At 35.1% G+C, this 26,822-nt stretch overlaps 1 protein-coding gene across 4 annotated transcripts in view; it reads left to right on the top strand.

The window, feature by feature from the left end:
• LOC136034022 (leucine--tRNA ligase, mitochondrial-like) overlaps nucleotides 1-26,822 on the top strand; it is a 53,166-nt gene that overhangs the window by 5,420 nt on the left and 20,924 nt on the right. For 2 of the 4 annotated variants that reach the window (XM_065715073.1, XM_065715072.1), the window contains exon 2: nucleotides 10,631-10,843. In XM_065715073.1, coding sequence (XP_065571145.1) covers nucleotides 10,631-10,843 — 213 coding nt within the window. Of the gene's footprint in view, nucleotides 1-10,630; nucleotides 10,844-11,092; nucleotides 11,126-26,822 lie in introns of those variants that run through there. The other 2 variants (XM_065715075.1, XM_065715074.1) reach the window with 2 other exon arrangements.

Below are 26,822 nucleotides of genomic sequence, written 5' to 3'. Positions count from 1 at the left end.
AGTAATAATTCTCTTGGAAGGAAAAACTGAATATATTTGACATTTACATGATGACGAATTCTTTCTCAAGCTCGCTTATTTTGCATATATTTTTCCAAGTTAACCAAACTCAGATTGTATTTGCACAGTTCAAATAGATCAGAAATTTTTGCAGTTCATGATAAAATTTGAACATTCATGAAAAAAGCTTTTGGTGTAAAAAAGTTACATTGATAATGGCAAGTATGATTGCTTTGAAACGCTTGAAACCTTTATTATTGAAAACCAAGTGCAGCTTGAGATAAATCCACTTTTAGAAATTTCAATTCATTTATCACTGTTCAAAAGTAATTTTGACGATTATTTTTTTGGGGAGAGATGAAAAGTTTCATCTGTGGAGTTGAATTTTTAGCTTACATCAAGACGATTTACAAACTAGTATGTCAACAAATGCAAGTGAAGAACTCATCAATTTATCAGAAGATACATTACTGAATAATAATTTTAATCACAAATAGTTGTCAAATCATAAACAGTCACCAGAAAGTGAGGATCAAAAGGATAAGTAAAGGACTTTGGAAGTAAAGCCTTTCCATATCAAAATGTTTCATGTAATAATTTTTCTCTATCTTTTAGACCAAGGTTTGTTTTAGAATATACTCTCAATTTCCTCCATGTGAAGAAAGTTCTGTTTCTTACTCTAAATCAGAAATTAAATAAAAAAAACAAGTTTTTTTAACTGAAAGTAAGGAGCGACATTAAAACTTAAAACGAACAGAAATTACTTCGTATATGAAAGAGGCTGCTTCCTCATCAACGCCCCGCTCTTTACGCTAAAGTTTGACTCTTTCTCTCAATTCTTCTTTTTAAAACAGTAAAAAACTTTAGCGTAAAGAGCGGGGCGTTGATGAGGAAGCAGCCTCTTTCATATACGAAGTAATTTCTGTTCGTTTTAAGTTTTAATGTCGCTCCTTACTTTCAGTTAAAAAAACTTGTTTTTTTTATTTAATTTCTGAACGTTTTTGAATCAATGCATGTTTTGATTTTGGCTCTCCGCAGAGGAATAATCAAAACGAAATTTGCATATTTTTTTTTTGGCTCAATGGCTTTCTCATAATTTTGATCGAATGATTTTGATAAAAAAAGAGCGGGGGACGAAGCCTAGTTGCCCCCCGATTTTTTGGTTAATTAAAAAGGCAACTAGAACTTTTAATTTTTTACGAATCTTTTTATTGGTAAAAGATTTACGTAACTTATAAATTAGCTTACGTAAAGAACTTTTGTATTCTCATGTTTTTATTACATATATGAGGGGATTCGCCCCATCGTCAGTACCTCGCTCTTTACACTAAAGCTTAAATTTTATCCCAATTCATTAAGAATGACCCCCTGAATCACAAAAGCCGTAGAATAAGTAGTTGAAATTACTGAAAATACTTTAGCGTAAAGAGCGAGGTATTAGAAGGAGGTGAGCCCCTCATATGGGTAATAATTTCTGTTTGTTTTAAGTTTTATTGCTGTTCCTTACTTCCAGCTGAAAAAGCTTTTTCACTTTTATTTTTAATTTTTTTTTTTAAATAATGCTAGTAAATCCTGCTCTCCCTTCATGGAAATTTTCTTCTCCCATTACAAATTCTCGAAGGAAAGTTCCCCCAGCACACCCCCCTCTTCTCAACCCCTCCCCCAAACCAAAAAAAAATCCTCCTGAAAACGCCTGTATACTTCCCAATAACCATTACTATATGTAAGCACAGGTCAAAGTTTGTAACTTGTTGCCCCTCCAACGGGGACTGTGGGGGAGTAAGTCGTCCCCAAAGACATAGTTATAAGGTTTTTCGACTACGCTGAATAAAATGGCTATCTCAGAATTTTGATCCGTTGACTTTGGGAAAATAATTAGCGTGGGAGGGGGCCTAGGTGCCCTCCAATTTTTTTGGTCACTTAAAAAGGGCACTAGAACTTTTCATTTCCGTTAGGATGAGCCCTCTTGCAACATTCTAGGACAACTGGGTCGATACGATCACCCCTGGGAAAAAAAAAAACAAAAAACAAAAAAACAAATAAACACGCATCCGTGATCTGCCTTCTGGCAAAAAATGCAAAATTCCACATTTTTGTAGATAGGAGCTCGAAACTTCTACAGTAGGGTTCTCTGATACGCTGAATCTGATGGTGTGATTTTCGTTAAGATTCTATGACTTTTAGGGGGCGTTTCCCCCTATTTTCTAAAATAACGCAAATTTTCTCAGGCTCGTAACTTTTGATGGGTAAGACTAAACTTGATGAAACTTATATATTTAAAACCAGCATTAAAATGCGATTCTTTTGATGTAGCTATTGGTATCAAAATTCCATTTTTTAGAGTTTTGGTTACTATTGAGCCGGGTCGCTCCTTACTACAGTTCGTTACCACGAACTGTTTGATGAAGAAATGCATCAAATTTTTATGGGTTTGATTAAGCACAGTCCAATAATTAGTTTTTAACTTGTATCAAATTTGTAACTGGATTACATCACAATAGCAATAAATTTAGAATGTTTAGTCTCATATAGACCTAATGGTAAACACAAAGGTTCAATTACCATGCAGGTGTCCTAAGTAAATTGAAATATGTTCCAATGCTCTATTTTTTCTTTTTTTTTAAACAACTATTTAAAATATTGATAGATGTAAAACAACTTTAAAAGCTGTAGTTTCTGAAAGACAAAATTTCCTGCTAATCCAAATTGTCATATTTGGCCATCTGTCTGGGTTTAAACGGAAAGCAGCTCGTCCTAGTCTGGGGTGGGAGGATGTCATAAATAAAGATTTAAAGGGAATGGGAACTTCCTGGGAGAGTGTAAAGAGGGATGCCTTGAATAGATTGGGTTGGAGGAGGAGCATGCGTAGCTGTGTTGGCCTCAAGCGGCTTGTTGCTGTGGTGAATTATTGTTATTGTTAGTAGAGTAGTTTATGCCATGCAGCTAAGGGCTGGTGTCCTTGGAAACTACAAGAGGGGCAGGAACAAGACTTTAAACCATTGAAATACTATTTTAGAATGTAACTTTGGAACAATTTTACGCTTTAGGTGGGGAGGGTATTTATAAAAACAACGAAAGAAAAGTGACAAGACTTTGTGGAGGAAACTAAAAGACCATAACTTTTGAATACAGAAGGTCTCTAGATTTCCTAAAAAAACAGATAATTAATCTGGTTTACCCATGTAATTTAATAATTTTTGGTCTATTCAGCCAATAAATAAAAGTTCAAATAGGGATAAATCCTTTTAATTGACAGTAATAAATTTAATAGAAATACTAGATATTTTGGTCACATATGCAGTGAACATCATCAGTAGTAATGCGTACTGAACGTCATCAGAGTGTTACTACTGATGATGATCACTGCATATGTGACCGTCGTCAGTAGTAATGCCTACTGAATGTCATCAGAGTGTTACTACTGATGACGGTCACTGCATATGTGAACGTCATCAGTAGTAATGCGTACTGAACGTCATCAGAGTGTTACTACTGATGACGGTCACTGCATATGTGACCGAAGTATCTACTATTTTTTGTGAAATTTATCACTGTCTATTAAAAGGATTCGTCCCTATTTGAACTTTGTTTATCGTCATGGAAAGACATTGTGGTGTTCGAAATTATCTGGTCTATTCAGCATATTCAGAGTTCCACAACAGGATGTACCCCATTTTGTCGCAGACCAGACAGTGAACACTGCTTCTAGTACTCATTTGGAAACTGTCATACATTACCTCTTTAGAATCACTTGATTCTACAACATTTTTCCTTTAAGTTTCGCTTTAAGGAAGTGCGTTTTCTGTTTTGTTTTCAAACTTGAAGTAAAACCGAATTTGACCTAAGCAAAATTTACTTGAGCAAGTACGTGTATGTTTTCTTGTGTGTGACAGCTTCAATTACATAGCTAAACCCTATAGCGTGTATTCTCCTGATCAGCCCTTGTGTTGGGTGCCTTTGAATTATTTGTTTGATTTATAGTTTTAAGTATTCGGTATATGACGACTTATACTTACGACACGACTGCCTGTCCATGGACTATTCTTTGTGGTTAATTGTGTATTGCTATGTACGTATGTATCTATATATTTATTTCCTGTCATATTGCAAAAAAATACTAAGCTGACGGAGTAATACGAGAAAAAAAACACTTCTAAAAACGAAATCAAACTCAGCATTTATAACATGAAAAAAAAATATCGGAAAACACTTAGCAAAGTGCTATTACTGCCCAAACGTGTTATATAACACGCATAATTAGATGGATTAAGAGGGTTAAGCCCTTGTTCAAGTACTTATCTATATTAATTACTAAAGTAGGAAAACAGTCCTCCTTTCTCCTTCTGTCTTTCTTTCTTGTTTTTCTTTATATATATATATATATATATATATATATATATATATATATATATATATATATATATATATATATATATATATGTATATATATATGTATATATATATATATATATATATATATATATATATATATATATATATATATATATATATATATATATATATATATATATATATATATATATATATATATGTATATATATATGCATATATATATATATATATATATATATATATATATATATATATATATATATATATATATATATATATATGTATATATATATATATATATATATATATATATATATATATATATATATATATATATATATATATATATATACATTTATATATATATATATCATGAAAAGAGAAATCACCAATGCAACAGCGCAAACACACTAAAAAAAAAGAAAAAAAAAGAAAAAAAAGAGAGAGAGATAGAAGGAGAAAAGGAAGACTGTTTTCCTAAATTAGTGATTAATATAGACAAGCACTTGAATGAGGCATTAACCCTACTCATCCATACAATCACATAGGTCAAACAGCATAGCCACACACAATCAACCATAAAGACTAATCCATGGACAGGCAGTCATGTCGTCAATAAGTATAAGTTGTCATTTACCAAACAATAGAAAAAATAATATAGACAAATAATTCAGAGGCAACACCCTGCATAAGGGCTCATCAGGAGAATACACTGGCCTATATAGGGTTTCGCCACTCTAAATTCTCTACCCAGCACAGTGTTGTGGCTACCACAGAATATCCATGGCATCCCCGCGTCAGGTATCACCCCCAAAATACATGCCTATGAAAGAAAAAAAAAACAGCAAATGTAAAACAACCAAGTAAAACCAAAACAAGCTTATCCTGTTAATATATCCCTCCCTTTAGCAACAATAGGTAAACTAAATATTATAAATTTTACCAAATCACAAATATTAACACATTGCAAAAAACCTGAATAAACTAAACAATTATAGAATTCATCTTTACCATGTGGCTAATTTTTAAGAAAATCCGCTCAATTAGAAACACAATTCAAAATAAATGGCGCTGCGACAACATTTCTCGAACCTCCGAAATTAGTTGAAAATTTCTTTAAGTATTTCTAGATAATTCTTTTGATATTTATTTAAAAGTTCGTTATAATGAAAATTAATTTTTTTAAATTGCCAAGTTAATTTATTTGCAGAAAAACCTCGCGATATCAATTATTGGCTTAAGATTTTACATCTATTTTTAAAATCAATATAATTACTACAAATCCTTGCATAACGAAGTAACTGTGAGAAAAACGCTGAATATGTGATATTTGAGTGTATATTACTTTCAGGGAATGGGAAACTAATCACTTCAAAATCAAAATCATCCGTTTTATTATACATTTTAAAACTTAATTTATTATTATCACAAATATTAATATTTAAATCTAAGAAATGATCTTCATGACCAGCGCCATGACTAGGGTCAAGAATAAGCTCTGATGGATATATATTTTTAGACATATCAATGAAATCCTTACAATTTAAGACCAAAATATCATCTAAATATCTTTTATTATTTGACAAAGCATGTTTTAAATTAATTGGATTATTCTTATCCATCATATATTTATATTCTAGTTGACTTAAAAACAAGTCAGTTATAAATGGGCTGGCATTCCCCCCCCATGGGAATTCCCACAATTTGCTTGTACAAATCACCCCCAAATCTTATATAAGTATTGTATAAAACAAATTCTAATAACTCAAAAATCATATCCAAGCTGTAACATCTCAAGTTAACTGTAGTATTAAAGCAATTTGTCCGTATAGCTTTTTTATTATAAATGTCTATTTTTAAGAACCTTTTACTAGATAAGAGGAAAGATTTCTTGATAACAGTTTTTAAATTATCCAACACTGCATTAAGTGATAAATTAGTATACATTGTCGCAAAATCGAAAGACTCAATTCTTTTAGCTGAAACCATTGTTAAAGAATCTATCACCTGCAGTGAATTATTAACACTCCAATACGGATTAAAATTCGAAAATTTTTTAATACCAGAACAATAGGTTTTAAGTTTATTTACAATTTCCTTTAAAATTAAAGAGAGGTCAGTAGCAGCAATGCGGGTTGGACATTTAGCTGCTCCAGCAATAAACCGTGGTTTAGGGGGATTCTTATGAAATTTTACAGTCCAATATAGGAAAGGGAACTTTTTATCATTGTCATTTATTTTAATATTAAAATTCTTAAAAAGTATTTCTTCAGTCTTTTCAATTAAATTCTCATCCTCTATATTTACCTTTTCATAAACATTAGTTGTGCATAACTCCCTTTTTAAGATATCACAATACAGCTTCTGACAAATTATGGCAAAATTATTATTAGCTTTATCCACTGGCACAATTACAAATTCATTCTTTAGATTAGCAATTGCTTGTTTAATCTTCGCATTATAAAATAATGATTTAGTGTTACTATTTTTTAAGTTAGAATATATTTTATTTCTTATTCTACTAATAATTATATTCTTCCAACTTTGAAAACTCTCTTTATTTTTATCCTCTTTCTTACACCACTTATCAATAAATAAATCAAAATCATTTTCCAAGCCATCAAGAACACTCGATGGTTTCAGATGATGAGAAAAACGGAAATTAGCCCCTTTATTCATTATAATTTGAAGATCATCTTGCTTTATTATTGACAAGTCCCCTGTTATAACATGGTTGTAAGTAGGATTTACAAATGGGCCAAGTTGCTTACAATTACAAACCGGTTTCAATTTATATCACTATCTAGTCTTTTTAGTATTAAATTATAATTAAAAATAATTTGCCCTATAGTTTTTGAAAATTTATAAGTTAAAACTGGACTATCATTATAATTCAAATTACTAGGAAGGGCCTGTTTCACATGCCGCTGATTTAAAATTTCTGGTAAATTAAAATCTTCAATCTGCTTACAAGTAAAATTAATAGGTAAATATAATCTGTTATCCCTATTACTAATCTTATCGAAGTTTTTCTTTTTTGAAATAAATTTCGTTTTAGTTAGAATGCAAATTGTATCACATATTACTTTAAAATTATAATCAAGAGCTGTATTATTCTTAACAATCCAGAAAAGTTTGATTAAATTCCTCTTGGATAAATTATTTAGACATTTTATTACAGAAATCATACCCCTAGATTCAAGTAGCTGGCATAGATCTATAGAAAGCATATGTACATCTAATTCATTTTTTCTATTATTTTTCCTATGTCCTCTTGATCGTTTTTTACGTTTAGTAGGACAAGTAAACGAAGGATGGTCCATAAAACCATCAATACATTTAACAACAACATGAGACATGTCACCATATTTTGCTACACGATCATTTAGCCCAAAAGGGTAAGCTGTACCAAGAGTATGGATCCAGAAATCCTCCTGTTTACGTAGTCTATTATTCTTCTCTTCTTTATTTAAATTTTCTAATTCTAAATTTTCTAAAATTGTGACAGTTATATCTGATATGGAACATTTACCATTATTACAATGTTGAACTAGATAGTTATTAGTTTTTTCATTATTAACTGTTGTCTTATGTCCAGAAAATCTTTTATATATATTATTAGTTGTTTCCCCCACATATTGTAGGCAGCATATATATATATATATATATATATATATATATATATATATATATATATATATATATATATATATATATATATATATATATATATATATATATATATATATATATATATATATATGTATATATATTATTCATTATCTATTATATTTTATATATAATTTATTATAGATTATTTTTTATTATTTAATATTTACTATTTTTTATAGTTTATATTTTTTGTGTTCGGTTTTGTGGTCTGTGTTTGTGCTGTTGCATTGGTGATTTTTTTTTTCACTATAGCTAATGTACACAATAAATCTTGAAGGCAGGGTATGGAAACTCGTATAGATTAGTCGATACTTGTTGGTTATTGGAAACCCATTCAAGAATTGCACTTAGGTTACATGTCAGGAAACCGGTTTAATAGCTACAAAAACGAGTGATGGATGATAGAGTGCATTGGACTTGGACATAAAGCATTAGACTTGTACAATTTGGACTATATATTTGCACATTAGGGGGTTGGGGTTAGGTTACGTTGGGTTTCCACAATTTTATTTTTAAAGTATTATTCAATCATAATGTTTCGTTATTATTCATTATGAGTAATCTAACTTCACTTTTTGGGTGTGTTTCCAATAACCGACAAGTACCAATCGGTCTTTCGATTGGTATTTTGGCTCACAACTACAATTTTTTGAGATTTCAAACCTGTCATCTTATGATCTCAAACTCCAACATTTTTACATTAGACTTTGATTCTGCTTGTTATGCTTATACATCAAGCATTAAGTGCTTCTGGAACAAGTCTTGAATAAAAACCAAGTAATATAATCTTCTTTTATACTTCTTTCATGGCTGAACTTTCATGGCTTCTTTCATGGCTTCTTTCATGGCTAAGTAGGCATGATGAACTCTTTAACAGTAGTGACTAAGATTATTCTCAGTTTCTCTTATAGGTTTGCACAGATTATGGCTGTTTTTTCTTCCTTTGACCAAACTGGTTACAATATGCTTCCTACTTTGTTGCCAGTGTTACTTTTGAATTATGCAATAGGGCATGTTTATTTTTTATCTAGACATGGATTTGTTTTCGCCAATTGACCTGTGCCTGATAGGCAATTGGTTATTAAGGCCTGTTGCAGCACTTATTTCTTGTAGTTTAAGGACTTTAGGCTTCTATACCTAGTTGCTATTCTTACTAGTCATAAATTTACAACAAAGAAGAATAATTAAATTAAAAAAAAAGAGGGTAAGTCTTAGTTTTATAGAGTCAATTAGATAGGATGAATATAGAAAGTTGTACATGATGTTGTATATGTTTATTGCTACCAGGACCTCCAATTCAGGATGTAAGAACATGTTTCTCTTAAGCTAAGATTTTTGAATGCCTCTTAAAAGTTATCAGTTAACCTTGTTTTTCTAAATATTATTCCCTCTTTTAAAAGAGACACTTAGACCTGAACCAAAACTAGTTATATAGCATGCACGAAGGAGACGTGCCATCTAACTTCAGGTAAATTACCAACTAATCTAGTTAAAATTACCAACCATTCTTTTCCTCTTTTTCTTCAATTATTATCCCCTATTCCAGGAAGACTAAGTTACAGCTCTTATAAATCTGGATGTGGGGTGAGCTTAGAAGTATATACGACAAGTTTTAAGAGCAAATCATAAGCTAGTCTTTCTCTCTTTCCGCAAAATATTGCCTCTTCTTCCGGAAAGACAAGCATACAGCCAAACTCTAAAGCAACAAATAAAACTAGCAGGGAAGGGAAAATACCACCTGACTACAGGATGAATCATTAATTAATGTGAAAACAAATGTACTAACCAATGTTTTTCTCATATTCTAAAATATTATAATCTCTTGCATCTCTTGGAATCTCTTGGATGTCAGGGACAGAGTATAGAGAGAGCACAAAAGGAGAAATACCGTCAAATTTCAGGGGAAATTATCAGTTAGTCTTTTTTTTTCTAAAATGTTGTCCCCTCTTCCAGCATGACAGACAAACTGCAAAGTTATAACTACAAATAAAGCAAACAAGGAAGAAAAAATAACATATAATCTTAAGGTAAATCACTAACTAATCCAGTAACAATGTTAACAGATATTCTTTTTCTCATCTAAAACAATATAATCCCTCTTCTTAATTAAAACTATATATAGGTAGAGTATAAAAAGAAAAATGACATGTAATATGGGGAGAATTATCTGCTAATCATTTTCTGTTTTTCTAAAACAATATCTCTTGGCTTCCCACAAAGCCAAACGAATAGCCGAACTAGACCTACAAATAAACCAACCATAGAAGAGTAAATACCATGTAGCTTCAGGGAAAATTTACCAAATAATCTTACCCATTAGAAAAAAAATATTATTCTTTCTTCCAGGAAGACAAGTTCCTGAACTAAAATTTTAATAGAGGAAGCTTGGAAGCAGAACAGCTATTCCATGGAAACATATCAGCAATTTTTTTCCTTTTATTCTAAAATTTTGTCTCCACTTGCCAAAAGATAAACCAACAATCTAACTAAAACCACAAATAAACATAGGAAGGTAAATTACTAATGAAGAATTAGAATAGAAAAAATTTTCAGGAAAAATTACTAATTAAAAATTTCGATTAAACAAAAATATTATCTTTTTTAGGAAGACAAACTAACAGCTGAACTAAAACTACAAATAGAGGAAGCTTGGAAGGATAAATGCCATCAAACTTCAGGGAAAATTAATAGTAAAGAGAAGAAGATGTATGTATTGTCAATGTTTCCATATCCTTCTGGTAAACTTCACCTAGGACACGTTCGTGTTTACACAATCAGTGATGTAATGGCAAGATTCTATAGGATGCAAGGTAAACAGGCAAGTGGTAGTCACTAAATATTGAAATTTTTAATTAAAGAAAATGTAAAATTTCAATTAATAAACGCCATTAAAAACTCAATTCGGAATTAAAGAAATGTCAAAATTTCAATTAAAATTGTCAAAATTTCAATTAAAATTGTCAAAATTTTCCAGATATTGTCATTGACATCATTGTTTCCATGTCCCTCTTGTTAGCTGTTAGCTTATTACCTGGGACACATTTGTGTTTACATAATCAGTGATGAGGTGGCAGGATTCTATGGGATGCAAGGTAAACAGGTAAGTAAAGGTAAAAAAAAGGTAAAGGATACGGCATTAGAGTTTACAGTCTGTACCGGCGGTGCTGATCTCCGTTTCTTGACCCTTCAGCCAGGAAGTGCAATGGGGGGTTGGGGGCCAGCCATCCTGTGCTTTCGCACACCCTTCCTGTTTACCGTCCCCAGATTTCTCCAGGTACCCATTTAGAGCTGGGTCGACTCTGGCTAAGCTTGCAGAGTCACGCCAATGACCCCCGTCCCAAACTGAAGAATTGGGTAGACTGGGATTCGAACCCGCGTCCTCTCAGACAAGGGATCCCGAATCCAGCACACCAACCCAAACAGGTAAGTGGTACTCATTAAATATTAAAAAGTTTTTACCCATTAAAGAAATGGATACTTTAGAATAAATGAATGAATCGTTTTAAAATAGGAAACAACTAACAAGATAATAGAAGAAAAATTAGCTCATATTTTGAAAAGGGCTAATATCCTTTCTTTATGTTGAGTGCTAATAAAAAAAACAGAAAGAGGAAAACAACAATCAAAGTAAAGCCTGCCAGAGAACGAAAAAGTTATTTGACCATTCTGGAAAGAATTTTTTTTTTTTTTTTTTACTACATTTAGTTTTGACAATCTTGGTTGTGTGTGCAAGCTTTCACTTCTCAATTGAATAGGAGGGTTTTTTTTCTATAAATGTAATTGAAGCAGAAATTTATAGATTCTGTACTGTAGAGCAAATCCAAGCTTTTTTATGAGCTCATTCTCCCTGAACTGTAGTTTTGGGTTCCTCAGAACTCCGTGCACCTCATCCCCAGAATTTCATGCTTACAATCACGATCATCAGAAATAGTCACGAGGATAAAAGTCATGGGGAACGAGGGTCACCAGATACCTTTATCGTGTGGAAGCCTTCCGAATGGTGATGTGAAGTGAAACACCAGTGTGCTGGTTGTGCTACTCAGCACAACCACTACTCAGCACACTACTCAGTGTGCTACTCAGCTAATGGCTGAGTAGTGCTATGAAAAAAATTTTCGCATTAAGTTGAAAAAATTAAGGTTTTGTTGCTACTAGTGTCTTAACTAGGCACTCCTCAGCGGCATTGGGTAGGGCATAGACTGAAAGTGCTAAATAATATTAGTAACATTCTGCAAAATAAATACTCAATATTATTGATTTATGGAAATAGTTTTCTGCCAAAAGTTGCGGACATTCATTATCTAGATTGGTTCAAAAAAAGTATATTGTGTCCTTTCAAGATAATCTTTTGAGAGGCCCATAATTAGATCTTACTCCTCCTGTGGGATTTTCTGATATTTGACTGAACAATTCTGAGCGTGAGCAGCTCGAATTCTAAGCACATTTTGCATCTTTTCAAGATGACCTTCTGAGGTTCTGATGATTTTTTTGCATATCTACTTAATTATCTGCTTAATTGAGAGATTGGGAAGCTCATTTTCAATCTCAATTTTTATGAAGTCCTATTATTAAGCTTTGTATCTACAGTAAAAGTTTTCAGAAAAAATGACTGCAAACAGCGTGCTGTTTCAAATAAACATGAATAAAAAAAGAGAGACATATGGAATTGGCAGTGGATGTCAATCTGTAAAGCAAGGCTGCAAGAACAAAACGAACAAACAGGTTAAAAGCCCACAGGCCATTGAACAAGACTTAAAAGAATGACCAATATTTTCACTATACCTTTCACAAGCCTTGTTTAGTACAAGAAAAGTGCAGGAAGTAAAAATCAGTAAACAAGGGAATAAAAATACAAACCAATAAATAACTTTATTTGTCGAAAAAAAAACAATAAAATAACTTAAAAAAAGAATTCTTAAATTTAGACGAGAATTGAAAACCAAGGCTCGAAGCTAAAATAGCAAATCTAAAACGTGATATACTAAAGTCACTGTCTTTTATCAGAGGCGACTTACAACCCTTAATAAAATCCATCCCCCCCACGTATTACTCTTTTTTTCTTTAGCCACTTTGTACGAATCGGTGAAAGTGACTGAAGGGCACCAAGTCTTCTGATTGTGCTTTTCTTACCTTTATACACCCCTGTAACCTCCGGTGATGCCGGATCAGGATTTGGATGTAGTCATTCTGTTCAGAATAGTTGAAACATCTAATTAGTATGCCTCCAGTTTGAACACGACCCCCTTAGCCCCAGAGGTATTGACACTTAATTATGCAAATTATTCGTTGGTCACAGACAGAATTAGTATTAACGTTGGTTTTCTGTAAGTAGGCCATGAACTACCTACAATATTATCCTTTCTGAAGTAAAAAGTTATATACGGTCCCATTTTATTACTGAAACTAAACCATATTTAATATTTACTATTTGATAATAATTCTGATGATAATTCTTACATGATAATGATAATCATATTTTGAATACGAGAATCATTTTAAGAATGATAAAATTGAATATTATCATTTCTTTTGTAAAAGCTGATGTAGGGTCCCGTTTTATTACTGGAACTACACCAACATTCATATTTAACTAGCTGTTGGGGGGGGGGGGGGCGCTTCGCGCCCCCAAGCCCATCCGCGCGCGTAAAACGTTACATGCTATATTAGTTACGCGCCATTGTAGTTTTGTCCCTGTGTCCCACCTGTGAATATAGATAGATATATATATGTTTTTAACTACGTGAAACTTGCGAATATACAACATTCTTCGCTGTCTTTGCATATAAATAGATTGTCAGGTTTACCGACTCTTGAACATGCAACATATAATTGTCCATGGGAAAAACAATCCGTATTCAGATCTATACCTCATTATTCTAATGATTGCCCTTGAGCTTTGTTGATGGTGATTGCTAATCGAACACTCCCTGTGTCCCCATCGTCATTTATATATCCCCCTTTGCCCCCCGGCGTCCCCGTTGTAGTTGTGTCCCTATGTCCCGGTCGTCATTTGTGTCCCGGTGTCCCAGTCTGTAATTTCTCTTTGAGTGTCCCGGTCGTCATTTATATTCCCGGTGTCCCGGTCGTCATTTGTGTCCCGGTCTGTAATTTCATCAGTTGACAAACATGCCGTCAGTCGACAAACAACTTCATGACGACATACAGCTCAATCCGTATAATGACGTCAGTCGACACACAAACATGATGTCAGTACAAAGACAAACAACTTATTTTAATATATATAGATAATAACTCTGATTATTTCTTCTAAAATAAACAAAAAAAAAACAACAACAAAATTACTCTCCTTCTCCTTTTTCACGCACTTCAAACTCGCAAAAATAAATTTAGACCACCTAATCAATAAAAAGACATAAAACATTAAAGAATCGTTCCTATAACCAAACAACCATTCAAACTTTCTCCATTTATATTAACTTCATAGCTTCAGTCTCAAACATATCCGAATATTCACTCTCACTCGCGTCAGTAAAGCCCACACCTTTTTCTCGCACCCTCAGTAATTATCTAAACAAAATATTTAAGCAAAGAACAAACCTTGCTTATTTCCCTCATTAGCTTCAATTCATGGGATACGTCATTTCCTATTTTAGGTAGAATATAATTGATGAAAACGAAGATCTCACCATCACATTCTTTAGTTTTCTTTATTTTTTAGAAATTCATTTACCATACCCATGTGAACTTGCATTAAAATAAGTTGAAGAACAATCTGTAAGAGCAATGTAAGAGCAATGAAGAACAATCTGTCAAGGAGGCACACTCGTGCCTCTTTAAAGAGGCGAACCACGACAATGTTAAGCGATCTTCGGTTCCAGTGGTCGCAGAGGGATGGGGAGGGATGTATTTCGTAGCCCGAGCTCCAACTAAGAAACCTGCCAAATTTCATCCCCCTCCGACTTTTCCTTCATGGGGAAAATCTGGCCGAAAGTTTCGACCCCCCAACCCCAGCCCCCTTTAACGTTGTCCGATCGGGCTGAAATTCACAAGTTAAGGTCCCCTAGGGCCCAGAAGCTTATCCGCGAAATTTCAGCTCGATCCGATAACTCCTTCCCTGTTTTCCAGAAACCACGCATAGCAACTTAATGTTCATATTCTCCTTTTGTTTTTTTTCTGCCACGCCTACAGGTCACAGCCGACATCGGATCTGGGTGTACGAAGACTCATTCGACGCGGAATTCTCCGAGTAATTTTTCTGGAAAGTTTCGTCGGAAAATCTTAATCCCCCGATTTTCTAGCTTAGAAAAACCCATTTCCCCATAAGAGCCCATGTTTATTTTTGAAATTCTTAAAAGTTATTTAAAAGTTATATTTATACACATGCAGGTATTTCAACTTCAAACATGCCCGGTTAGGTCAGTCGGTAGAGCGTGGGACTTTTAATCCTAAGGTCAAGGGTTCAAGTCCCTTATCGGGCGGTTTTTTTTCACAAAATATGAAAAAAACTTCGTTTTCTGAAAGAGTTAAAGAGGCTGCGTCCCAAAGTCGAACCTTAAAACGTACAGGAATTAGAAGCGGCAGTCCTAATTCCTGTACGAGGAGTACAGGAATTATTAAATTACATCCACCATGGATTGTAGAAAAACGTACAGAAATAATATAATATTTCCAGGTTGTCTCCCAACCTGTTTAGTGTCGGGCGGATAATCCCGTAAGTAGTATGCAGTCTGAACCGACACATATCCAATCATTCCGAGGAGACACATATCCCATCATTTCGAGCAGACACATATCCCGTCATTCCGAGCAGACAAATATCCCATCATTCCGAGCAGAAAAATATCCTATTACTTTAAGCACACGGATATCCCATAACTTTAAGCAGATATTTTAAGCACATGCCATATCCCGATACTTTAAGCACACACATATCCCGATGTTTTAAGCACACATATATTCCGATACTTTAAGGGCACACATTTCCCGATGCTTTAAGCACACACAGTTTCTATTACTTCAAGCGCTTTGTACTCTCACCATTCCTACAACTATTTGGAGTTTCTAATCCCTCGTATCCAGCTAAAGACTTCTAGGAGAGATTTAACATTTTTCTGGGAACAGTATATGCATATATTCTCAATGATATTTTTCAGTGGTTTCAAGCTCTTATATAGTGTTATCGCAATTTCCAGTTGATAAGGATATTTCTGGAAGCGTTTTTATCTGAGTTTCATTTGCCAACTTTGTTGTTCAAAAATTGAAGTGAGTTTGAAGTGACTGGATGTGTAATAAACGGAGTTTTGATATGGATTCTGATATACAATTGGAATACATCTTTTTTTACTCTAATTGTATCGAGCCGACTGTTGATTATTAATAATTGATTATGACTACAATGGCCAAGTATCGTTATTGTAACGTAATGGTCCTGAGCACATCTGTTTTTCTATTACCGGTGCTTGCGCATGATTTTGGGTTCCCACATTCCTATCCAGGACTCATTGTCCCCCACCAGGGCTCCGATTCCCCCTCCAGGGCCCCATGTCCCCTTTTAGGACCCCAAGTCCCCCTCCATGGCCCAATGTCCCTCCAGAATATTTTTACCTAAATTATTTGGGGAATTGGAATTTTTTGATATGTAGAATTTTCATGGGACTTTGTGGAAGTCCCTTGGAATTTTATTGGGACTTGTATGTCTGACTTGGTGTTTTTGTGTTTTGTGTGTTTTGGTTTCCTCCCACCGTGCTTGTGTGACTCAGCGTCTGTTTGCATGTTTCTGTGCTTGTCTTAGTGTGTTTGTGTGTCTGACTGTGTCTTTTTGTTTGTGTCTTTTGTCTCCCTACCACCCTGCCTGTGTCTGTTTGCATGCCTCTGTGCTTGTCTTTGTGTGTTTATTTGTCTGACATTGTGTTTGTGTGTTTGTGTTTTAGTCTCTCCCAACGTGCCTGTGTGACTGGCCGTCTGTTTGCATTTCTCTGTGACTTTCTTTGTGTGTCAGACTTGGTGTTTTGTGTGTGTTTTTGTCTCTCCCACCGTGCTTGTGTGACTCAGCATCTGTTTGCATGTCATTGTGGCTATCTTTATGTGTTTGTGCGTCAGACTTAGTGTTTTTGGGTGTTTTGTCTCTCTCCACCGTGCTTGTGTGACTCAGCATCTGTGTGTATGTGTCTGTGGCTGTCTTTGTGTGTTTGTGTGTCCAACTTTTGTGTTTTTTGGTCAATAACCAGCCATAGAGTACCACGGGGGCAGCCGCATAAAAAAAAAACACAGTGAAAAAAAAATTTGAGTCCAAAAATTATAGGCTCCAAATGATTCTACCAGGAGATCCCAAGAAAATTCTGTGCCACAAGAAAAATTTCTGTCCCAAGAAAATTCTCCGTCCCGAAAAAACCAAGTAAAAAATGTGGAGGGAGGGGGACATTGCGCCCTGTAGGGTGATCGGGTACTGAAGGGAGATCTGGGGTCCTGTTTAGGGACATTGTGTCATTGGGTCCTGGACCCGAATTCATGTGGAACCCCCGGTAATGGAGAAATAGATATGCTAAGGACCATTGTATTATAATAATGATACCTGACCGGCTGTAGTCATAATCAATAATCAGCTCGATACCATTTGAGTACAAAAAAATCTCTTCCTTTTGTATATTAGAATCCATATCAAAACTTTGTTTATTAGACATCATATCGCTTAAAGCTCACTTCAATTATTGAACAACATATTCGGAAAATGAAACTCAGATAATAATGGTTCCAGAAACCTCCTTGTCAACCGAAAATTTTGATAACACCGTATGTGTGCTTGTAACCATTGAAGAGTTTTGTTGAGAAAATGTGCATGTCCTCTGAAAATGTTAAATCTCTCCTAGAAATTTTTAGCTGGATACGAGGGACTAGCAACTCCAAATAGTCATAGGAATGATGTAACCATTGAAGAGTTTTGTTGAAAATATATGCATATATTGTTCCCTGAAAAATGTTAAATCTCTCCTGGAAGTTTTTAGCTGGATTCGAGGGACTAGCAACTCCAAATTGTCGTAGGAATGGTGGGAGTACATGGTGCTTAAAGTAATAGGATAGGTGTGTGCTTAAAGTTTCGGGATATATGTGTGCTTAAATGTTTCGGGTTATGTGCGAACTTAAATATGAGTCTGCTCGGAATGATGGGGTATGTATCTGCTCGGACTGCGTACTAGCATACTACTCTCGTTCTACCCCATCAGTTCATAAAGGAAGGGAAAAAATAAGAAATTGGGCCTTGGATATTATCTGAGAAACATTATAGTACTGAACCAGTAGGCAAGGTCTATTTGTCCATAATACTTTAGATAACAAAATTCAAAAGTGGACAAAATCAACGTTTCTTAATCGTGGATTTCCCTAGATGGAGTAGTTTATAGTATAATTTTAATATCTTGCTTCTTTTCTGTATATTTTGTTCTATCGACGTTTATCATTGTGTTTAGGAGCGTTATCCCCAACGTGGGGCGTAGGCGCCCTACTGGCGGTGCATGGCAGTATTTTTGTAGCTCGTAGGTAGGAAGTGTACCCTTTTTCTGACAGTACTTTAGAGCCTTTATTTTGAAAGAAAAAAAAAACATTTTCATGCGGATGATCCCAGGTTCCTATGCATTTAAAAAAGGAAAACAAATGCATGATAGTATTTCAATTATGTCACGCCTTGTACAAAAGGTGTCATGTACAGACAATATTTTCATTAGCATAAAATATGCCTAGAGGACGACCCGAAAAACAAATACCAAGTCAGTGGTATTTTAAGCCTTCAGGCTAATACATACAAAATTTTAAATAACATAATATAAATATCACGACGGAGTGGGGTATCAGGATTTTAAAACTTTCTTAGGTGGGACATAGCCCAAAATTGGTTATGGGCCCCTGGTTTAGAACAACAATGGCAAAACTGTTTCGATCTCACTATGAGGCTTATTGTATTGAAAGAGACTAGAAAAAGAAAAAGCGGATATGGACAGTAATTGTACAAAAGACAAATATAATAGTATTAGAAGGGAGCTTTATATGCTTTCCTTGCTTCATTTAATTGGTAAGTCCCTTTAACACCAAGCCGGTCACGTGAGACTGCAAAGGGTAGCTGATACCAATATTTCTCTGGAATACTTTTACAATTGGAGGCCAGTTGGTTCCTGATCTTCGCAAGGGAGTATCCCCGTTTATCTCACGACTGGGGGACTGAGTTGAGACGTTCTGGATAAGGTTTTTTGAACGGGGAGAGAAAAGAGGGCTTATAAATGTGTGTTTGGAGAAAGGAGAAAGTATTTTTTCTCCAGTTTTCACGAAAAGAGTATGTGTAACGTTTTTATATATATATATATATATACTAGCTGTTGGGGTGGCGCTTCGCGCCACCCCAACACCTAGTTGGTGGGGCGCTTCGCGCCCCCCCAAGCCCCCCCGCGCGCGTAAGTCGTTACGCGCCATATTAGTTACGCGCCATTGTAGTTGTGTCCCTGTGTCCCACCTGTGAATATAGATAGATTTATATATGTGTTTTCAAACTACGTAAAAATTGCGAATATACAACATTCTTGGCTTTCCCACTACTGGGAGCTTTCCGTTTCCAATTGCCAGCAATTGATCTGAAAATGTTTGACCAGAGTCATCGTTTTGCAATCGGACACGCATATTTGTAGTTAATTTTAATATTTTTACGTGTGCCCATAAATTAGAATTTTTCAGGCAAGCATTCATTTCGTCTGCAGAAGTTAAACTACGTAAAAATTGCGAATATACAACATTCTTGGCTTTCCCATTGTCTGTGCATATACAAAGCCGTACGTACTAATAATGACGTCATATGCAAACGCTCTTTTTACAAACAAACAAACATGCATACACACAACTCGTTTTTATATAGATAGATAGATAGATAGATACAATACAAATTAACTGCGTAAAACTTGCGAATATACAACATTCTTCGCTGTCCAATTGTCGCTGCATATAAATAGATTGTCAGGTTTACCGACCCTCGAACATGCAACGTACAATTGTCCATGGGAAAAACAATCAGTATTAAGATCTATACCACATTTTTCTAATGATTGACCTTGAGCTTTGTTAATGGTGATTGCAAATGCTAATCGAATTGGGAATTGCAATCTTTTAAATTGAAAAGGCAGATCCGTTGGAATCATGGGAATGCGAGGAATAAGAACAGCCTCACCCTCAGAGGGCCCTGTCAAGATTGTGGCCTCTATTAGGTTTTCCATTGTTTTTTTTTACGGCAAGTCGCGTGCCATTGCAAAGCTTTGGTGGGTTGATATTTCTTAAAAGTATTATTGGTACGCCTATTTTTAGTTGTAGCACGTGTGGTGGAAACCCTGAAAGATCTATGGAATTTAAAAATTCAGATGGATAATTAACCGCTTCATTTGGTTCCAAAACTGTGTCGACTGACTTGTAAAGGACTGCCTGGTCTCGAATCTTGGTCAAAACAATATTGTTGATTTCGTGGACGTCTATATTTTTGGGTGCGAGAATCGCTCTTTCACTTAGCCATTTATTATTTTTATAATTTTTTAGAATATTCGGAAATACTTTTTCAATCAATTCATTTTTGGACGTCACTAAATTACAGAAATCAGCAGGTAGTTGTATACGTCCTGAAATTGAGTCTACTGGGAGCTTTCCGTTTCCAATTGCCAGCAATTGATCTGAAAATGTTTGACCAGAGTCATCGTTTTGCAATCGGACACGCATATTTGTAGTTAATTTTAATATTTTTACGTGTGCCCATAAATTAGAATTTTTCAGGCAAGCATTCATTTCGTCTGTAGGAGTTGATCTAGGTATTATAGGTAATGTTTGCCTGAAATCTCCCGCAAGCAATATTAATGTGCTGCCAAAGGGTTTCGACTTCCCTCTCAAATCTTTCAAGCATTGATCCAGAGCCTCGAGCGATTTTTTGTGTGCCATTGTGCACTCATCCCAAATAATAAGTTTGCATTGCTGCAATACTTTACCCATCCCAGATGATTTGGAAATATAGCACGTGGGAGTTTCTGTAGAATGCAAATTCAGAGGCAATTTCAAAGCGGAATGAGCAGTTCTTCCACCAGGCAGCAATGTTGCGGCTATTCCGGACGACGCAATTGCCAACGCTATATCATTTTTTGATCAAATTGATGCCAGAATCAGTTTTATCACAAACATTTTACCAGTACCTCCTGGCGCATCCAAAAAGAAAATTTCTCCAACGTTGTTATCGACACAATGCATTATCGTATCATAAATGTCTTTTTGTTCCGACGTTAACTTGGAAATGTTATTTTGTACATACGACAATAGATCACTCGTACTGTAACATTGTTCACGATCCAATTCTACACATGTCGAAACAGCAGCGATACGGTTAGGTGAAGGCATTCCCAAATCCTGAAGAGGTTTGTTTGCCATACGTACGCACAAATCTTCTATAATAACTAAAGTGTAGTTATAAATTTCTGATGTAAAATCAAAAGTCATATCTGACGTCTCTAACTGTTTTCGATGGAGTATATCTTCGGACATTTTTGACTTATATTTTTCCCATAACTCTGTAGGAGCTGATGGAGAGCAAGTTGTTAAAATGATGCCAAACAATGCACGAATTTGACTTGGGGTTGACGTTTCGCACGCGTCATTGATGCAGTTATCCCAGTGTTGGTCATTCTCCAATAAATTCAGAGCTTGGCATGCACTACGGTAAGTGTCATGTATAGTACCGTTTACAGTTCTCAAATACTCAAAGGATGTCGGACCGGGTACATTCACCAAAAGCAGGCGTAGAAAGAAGCATTCATGTTGATTGGGGTGAACGGTGTAGAGTCTTCCTATCGTGGTATCTTTGAAGATTGTAGGTTAGCCGTCGACTGACTTACCCTGTTTTCGACGTTCAAATACTTTATTTTTAGCATTCCACGTGTAATACGAAGGCACTTCAGTATACAGCAGTTTTTTGGCAAAAGAATCATTTTTGCAAAGCGATAAAAAAGCTGTTAATTTTGTATCCGGTGGATTCAGGGCTCTTTGTTGCACGTTGGTTTCCGAGAAATAAACACGTTGACCATTCTGTAAATGTACCGATAAGTGAACAACTGCTGGACTACGTTCATGTATCGGAAATGAAAGAATTCGCCAAACAGCTTCATTACTGCTTATGTATCTTCCAGCCTGATATTGTACGATTTCGTCGAAATCTTTGATTTCGGGCTGCAAGCCAAAAACTGCCATGTCACTGCCTTTGTTGACGTATTTACATATGTATTTGATTGCCTTTACGGAGTTACAGTATTCAACGTTTATGTGTGCATTAAACGTTTTTGATAATAATGGGGAATATGGAACAACCCACTGGTTATCTACTTCGATGGTGGTACCGTTACGCTTCTTTATTATTGCTGTTTTACCGCCATCTTCAGTAGATCTTCTTCTATATTGTGGGTAACCATCATTGCCAGTAATTGTGTTGGATACTAAAAGTCGAGGATATTGCTTTGTGCACCTTCCTTTGGCCATGCATGGTGAATTTTCGTTCAGTGCACCGCAAGGTCCATGTATCATATTTTTTACAATAATATCATGTAACCCCTTATCGACATTTTTATCAGGTATTTCAGCGGAAATCACATCATCAATTTCGTTCGAAGTAATTTTTTTATGTAGCCAGATTAGTGTATGTGCGTGTGGCAAACCTCGTTTTTGCCATTCCACTGAGTACATCCAGCATCGCACTGACCCAAACACTTCAAGTTTTACTATGTAGTTTATCCGTGATTTCAACTTTTGCCGGAAGACACGGGCCGTAATGTCATGCCTATGAACCGCCGATTGTCCTTGAAGTAAAAGCTGCAGTATCTCGTCCCAAGATTGATTACATGTAAATATAATAAATAAATCTGGACGACCATAGAGACGAACATACGCAATAGCATCCTGAGCATATTCATGCATATAACGGGGACTGCCAGCATATGACGAAGGTAAAATTGTTAATCTTCCAACGTTTGTGGTATTACCGTCATTTATAACTGCATCTCGCAAATGAATGTATTGTTCAGAGCGGAGCTTGGTCTGATTCAGGCGGATATATAGCAAACGTTCTGATTCAATTTTAGCATACATATCAACGACAAATTGGTGAAACAATTCACGGCATTTTAAAATATAATTTTCTTCATCCTGCCGAATCATTAGTCTATAGGAATAATAATGCATTGCATTGCATTTCTTATTCATTTCTTTGTTAGTGGCCGGATTCATCAATTTAATATTAAAGTGATAGCCGTCGGCTCCATCCCAAAAAATGATAGGATATTGTAGGGCATCGTAGCATCGATGAGTTTCAGCAATTCTTAACAACTGAGCGTTTCGCTTATGAAGAATAATATCTCGAGGTAAAAACTGATCACCGACCATAACGATTGGCACTTCGTCGATAGTTGGAGCATTGTATCTACGCACATGTTGGCCAGGAGGCGTTTTGTCAGCGGAAATAGCAATTTTATGCGTATCAGTAGGCATCAAATCGATGGCTGTTTTGAAAAGACGCACTAAATTATTATTTTCGTGGAAAAGATGTTGCAATTGGGAAACGATTGTCCTTTCAACGTTGGGAGAAATTTCGCAACGTAGCATTCAATTCAGAATTTCTATCACTGATGAAGTACAATTGTAAAAATTTATGATTCTCGCCTGAGAATGGTAGAAGGGACCCTGCTCTATGATAAATTTGCCCTTTTACTTTGAAAGTAGTAAATAAATTGATCTGGATTTTTGATTTGGGCTCCAAACGACGTCATTTGGAAACATGAGTTGTATTTTCTGATTTGTGACAGAAAAAGCTTAGATTCTGACGTAGTTCCAGTAAGGAAAGTCTTCAATGGCTCTGGTGGTGCAGCCAATAGAGGAAGTTTAACTTTTCCTGAGGCGCAACACATTCCCATTGTTTCACCATTGAATTTCAAGGCCTTGCAATAGGGACAAATTTTAGACATTGTCCCGATTTGAACACATCTACTCAAGCTATAATCATCGACTGGGCTGTACCTGAATGCCAGGCGATAACTTTCAGGTTGCTCTGATTCCTCGGCACGCTTTCTTTTCTTACTTTCTCTATCAGCAGCAAGCCTGATTTCTTGTTGTTCTTGTGATTCCTCGGCACGCTTTCTTTTCTTACTTTCTCTATCAGCAGCAAGCCTGATTTCTTGCTGTTTTTGTGATTCCTCGGCACGTCTTCTTTTTTCACTTTCTCTTTTAGCAGCAAGTCTGCTTTCGCGTTGCTCTGGTAGTTCCTCGGCACGCTTTCTGTTCTTTCTTTCTCTATCAGCCTCAAGCCTGTTTCCTTGCTGTTCTTTTGATTCCTCGGCATGCTTTCTTTTCTGACTTTCTCTATCAGCAGCAAGTTTTTTGGCATAGACTCTTTGAGCATCTTCATCGGCTTTTGCCATTGTAAGTTCATCAGTCATTTTAAACTTAAACATTAATAGATTTCTACGTGAACATATATGTCTTAAATATCTTTAATGACGTGACCGTCATAGCAAAAATGACGACAACTAACTTCATGACGTCAGTCGCCACAGAAACATGACGTCACCTGACAGACACACAGACAGACAACTTTTTTTTATATATATATATATATATATATATATATATATATATATGTCTGTCGACTGGTAAATCAAAAGCTAGTTAATACTATTAAACCGTGAACTAGCCTACATTATATTGGGTAGCTACTAAGCAGGGGTGGAATTATGTGGCATTACCTGCATCACTAACCGAAGAAATTAGGGTATCCGACAATTTAATAACTATAAATAACTGAACGTTTTCCCCTTTCCTTGAATTCTCAGCATGAAGTTCGAAAGGTCGTAAGAATTTAGTGTGTTTTTTTTTTGCAACGAATGTGTTTTGATTTTTACAAGCCAATATATCGTCTAGAGAATATCACACAAATCCTGACAAAATCACCATGACTCCAACTATTCGTCCTTTCTTGTTTTATGACCAAGGGCTTAAAATTGTCCTTTAGCTTAGTATTCATACTATTCTCTCTGAAGGAAGTTCGATATAAAACAAAGTCTCCAAATTAACTAGATTGTTTTTCCCAGTCATATCAGTACGTTGTTAGTTGCGGTAATGCAGCATATTTATTATTGTCCCATTTTCTTCCTGGCTTGGTTATGTTATAACTAAAACAAATTCATTATTGGAAACTCCTTTTGAAAAATCTACTACAAAGTGGATTCGAACCTTCTATCTTTGGAACATTCCGATATCCTATCCACTGGACCGAGATTTTAATTCAGGGATTTTAACATCAGACCAGGGGATCTTGATCAAACAAAATAAAGTTCGTTGACATGCCATTATAGTTCACTTGTCAAGACAAAGGCTAATTCTTCAAATGCATTGATTTTGAACCCTGCTTACTGATATGTTTCTATTGTCGAATAGGATGAATTGTAAAATTAAAGTTCTATTGGCTCAAATAAGCTTGTTGAGGCTCTAGTGTGGGTGTAAATCCTATTGCAGAAAAATTTCAGGAGAATGTTATAAGGGTTCAGTCCAATTGCTTAATTCTAAATGCGTGGTACAAATTTTACGTACCTACCATGACTGAAGAGTCATACTAATAAAAGTAAAGCTCGGTTCTTAAAGTGGTCTGGATGTAAAACTTTGCTGAGCTTGCATCTATGATCAGGAATTGAATGCAATATGAAAAATTAAATAAGTCCATGATCTTGATTGTTTGCCAACAACACCATGTTATTTCTGTTGAAGCACCATGTTATTTCTGTTGACAGCACCATGTTATTCCTATTGACAGCACCATGTTATTTCTGTTGAAGCACCATGTTATTTCTGTTGACAGCACCATGTTATTCCTATTGACAGCACCATGTTATTTCTATTGACAGCACCATGTTATTTCTATTGACAGCACCATGGTATTTCTATTGACAGCACCATGTTATTTCTATTGACAGAACCATGTTATTTCTATTGACAGCACCATGGTATTTCTATTGACAGCACCATGTTATTTCTATTGACTGCACCATGTTATTTTTATTGACAGCACCATGTTATGCACTCAAATCTAAATAGTCTTTTTTCTCTTTAAAATCTACTTTTTCTCTTCTTCTCAAAATTGGGAGGCGCTTGAGCCGATAAAATTTTTCCCTTTTACCTCTTACGCCGCCATGTCATTCAAGTAGTTGGTACTAAATTTACTTCACATGGTCGGTGCTATAGTTGACAGGAGTTATAAAGACATTAGTAGATATTTTTATATTTACTATTAGACAAATCTAGATTTTTCATTCTTTTCATCTTTTATTTTTATTTCCTTCATTTTATCCTTTATTTGGTCGTCTATATTTATTTTAGTTAGATGATTAAGCTGTTCATTAAGATTTAAACCAGACAACAACCCCTCATCCCTTGCAATAGGACTATACTGACCACTCCCCCTGGAATGAAATAACCTTTTTAAAGATAACACTTTCTTTAAGGACTTTGTGACGACCATAGAAAGACTATCCATATTTAGCCCTCCCCTTGAAAGAATTGCGCCCCTTCAAAAATGCAATAAGGAGTATGCCGTTACAGTAGCAGGGGGCTAATTGGTGAGGGGTCAGGAGTATCTGTGCTCCTTCTAGATTTTGAAAAAAAAAGTTTTTGGGGTGTATCACTGAAAAATTTGGAAAAACGACAAGTGACGACAGTTTTCTAGACATAAAAAAAAAATAAAATATCTAGATATATAAAAAAAGTATATGTCATCTCTATATTTATCTGGGAGCCGT

This window comes from Artemia franciscana, chromosome 12 (assembly GCF_032884065.1).
Source record: "Artemia franciscana chromosome 12, ASM3288406v1, whole genome shotgun sequence".
NCBI lineage: Eukaryota > Metazoa > Arthropoda > Branchiopoda > Anostraca > Artemiidae > Artemia > Artemia franciscana.
This window is presented reverse-complemented; position numbering and strand designations above follow the sequence as displayed.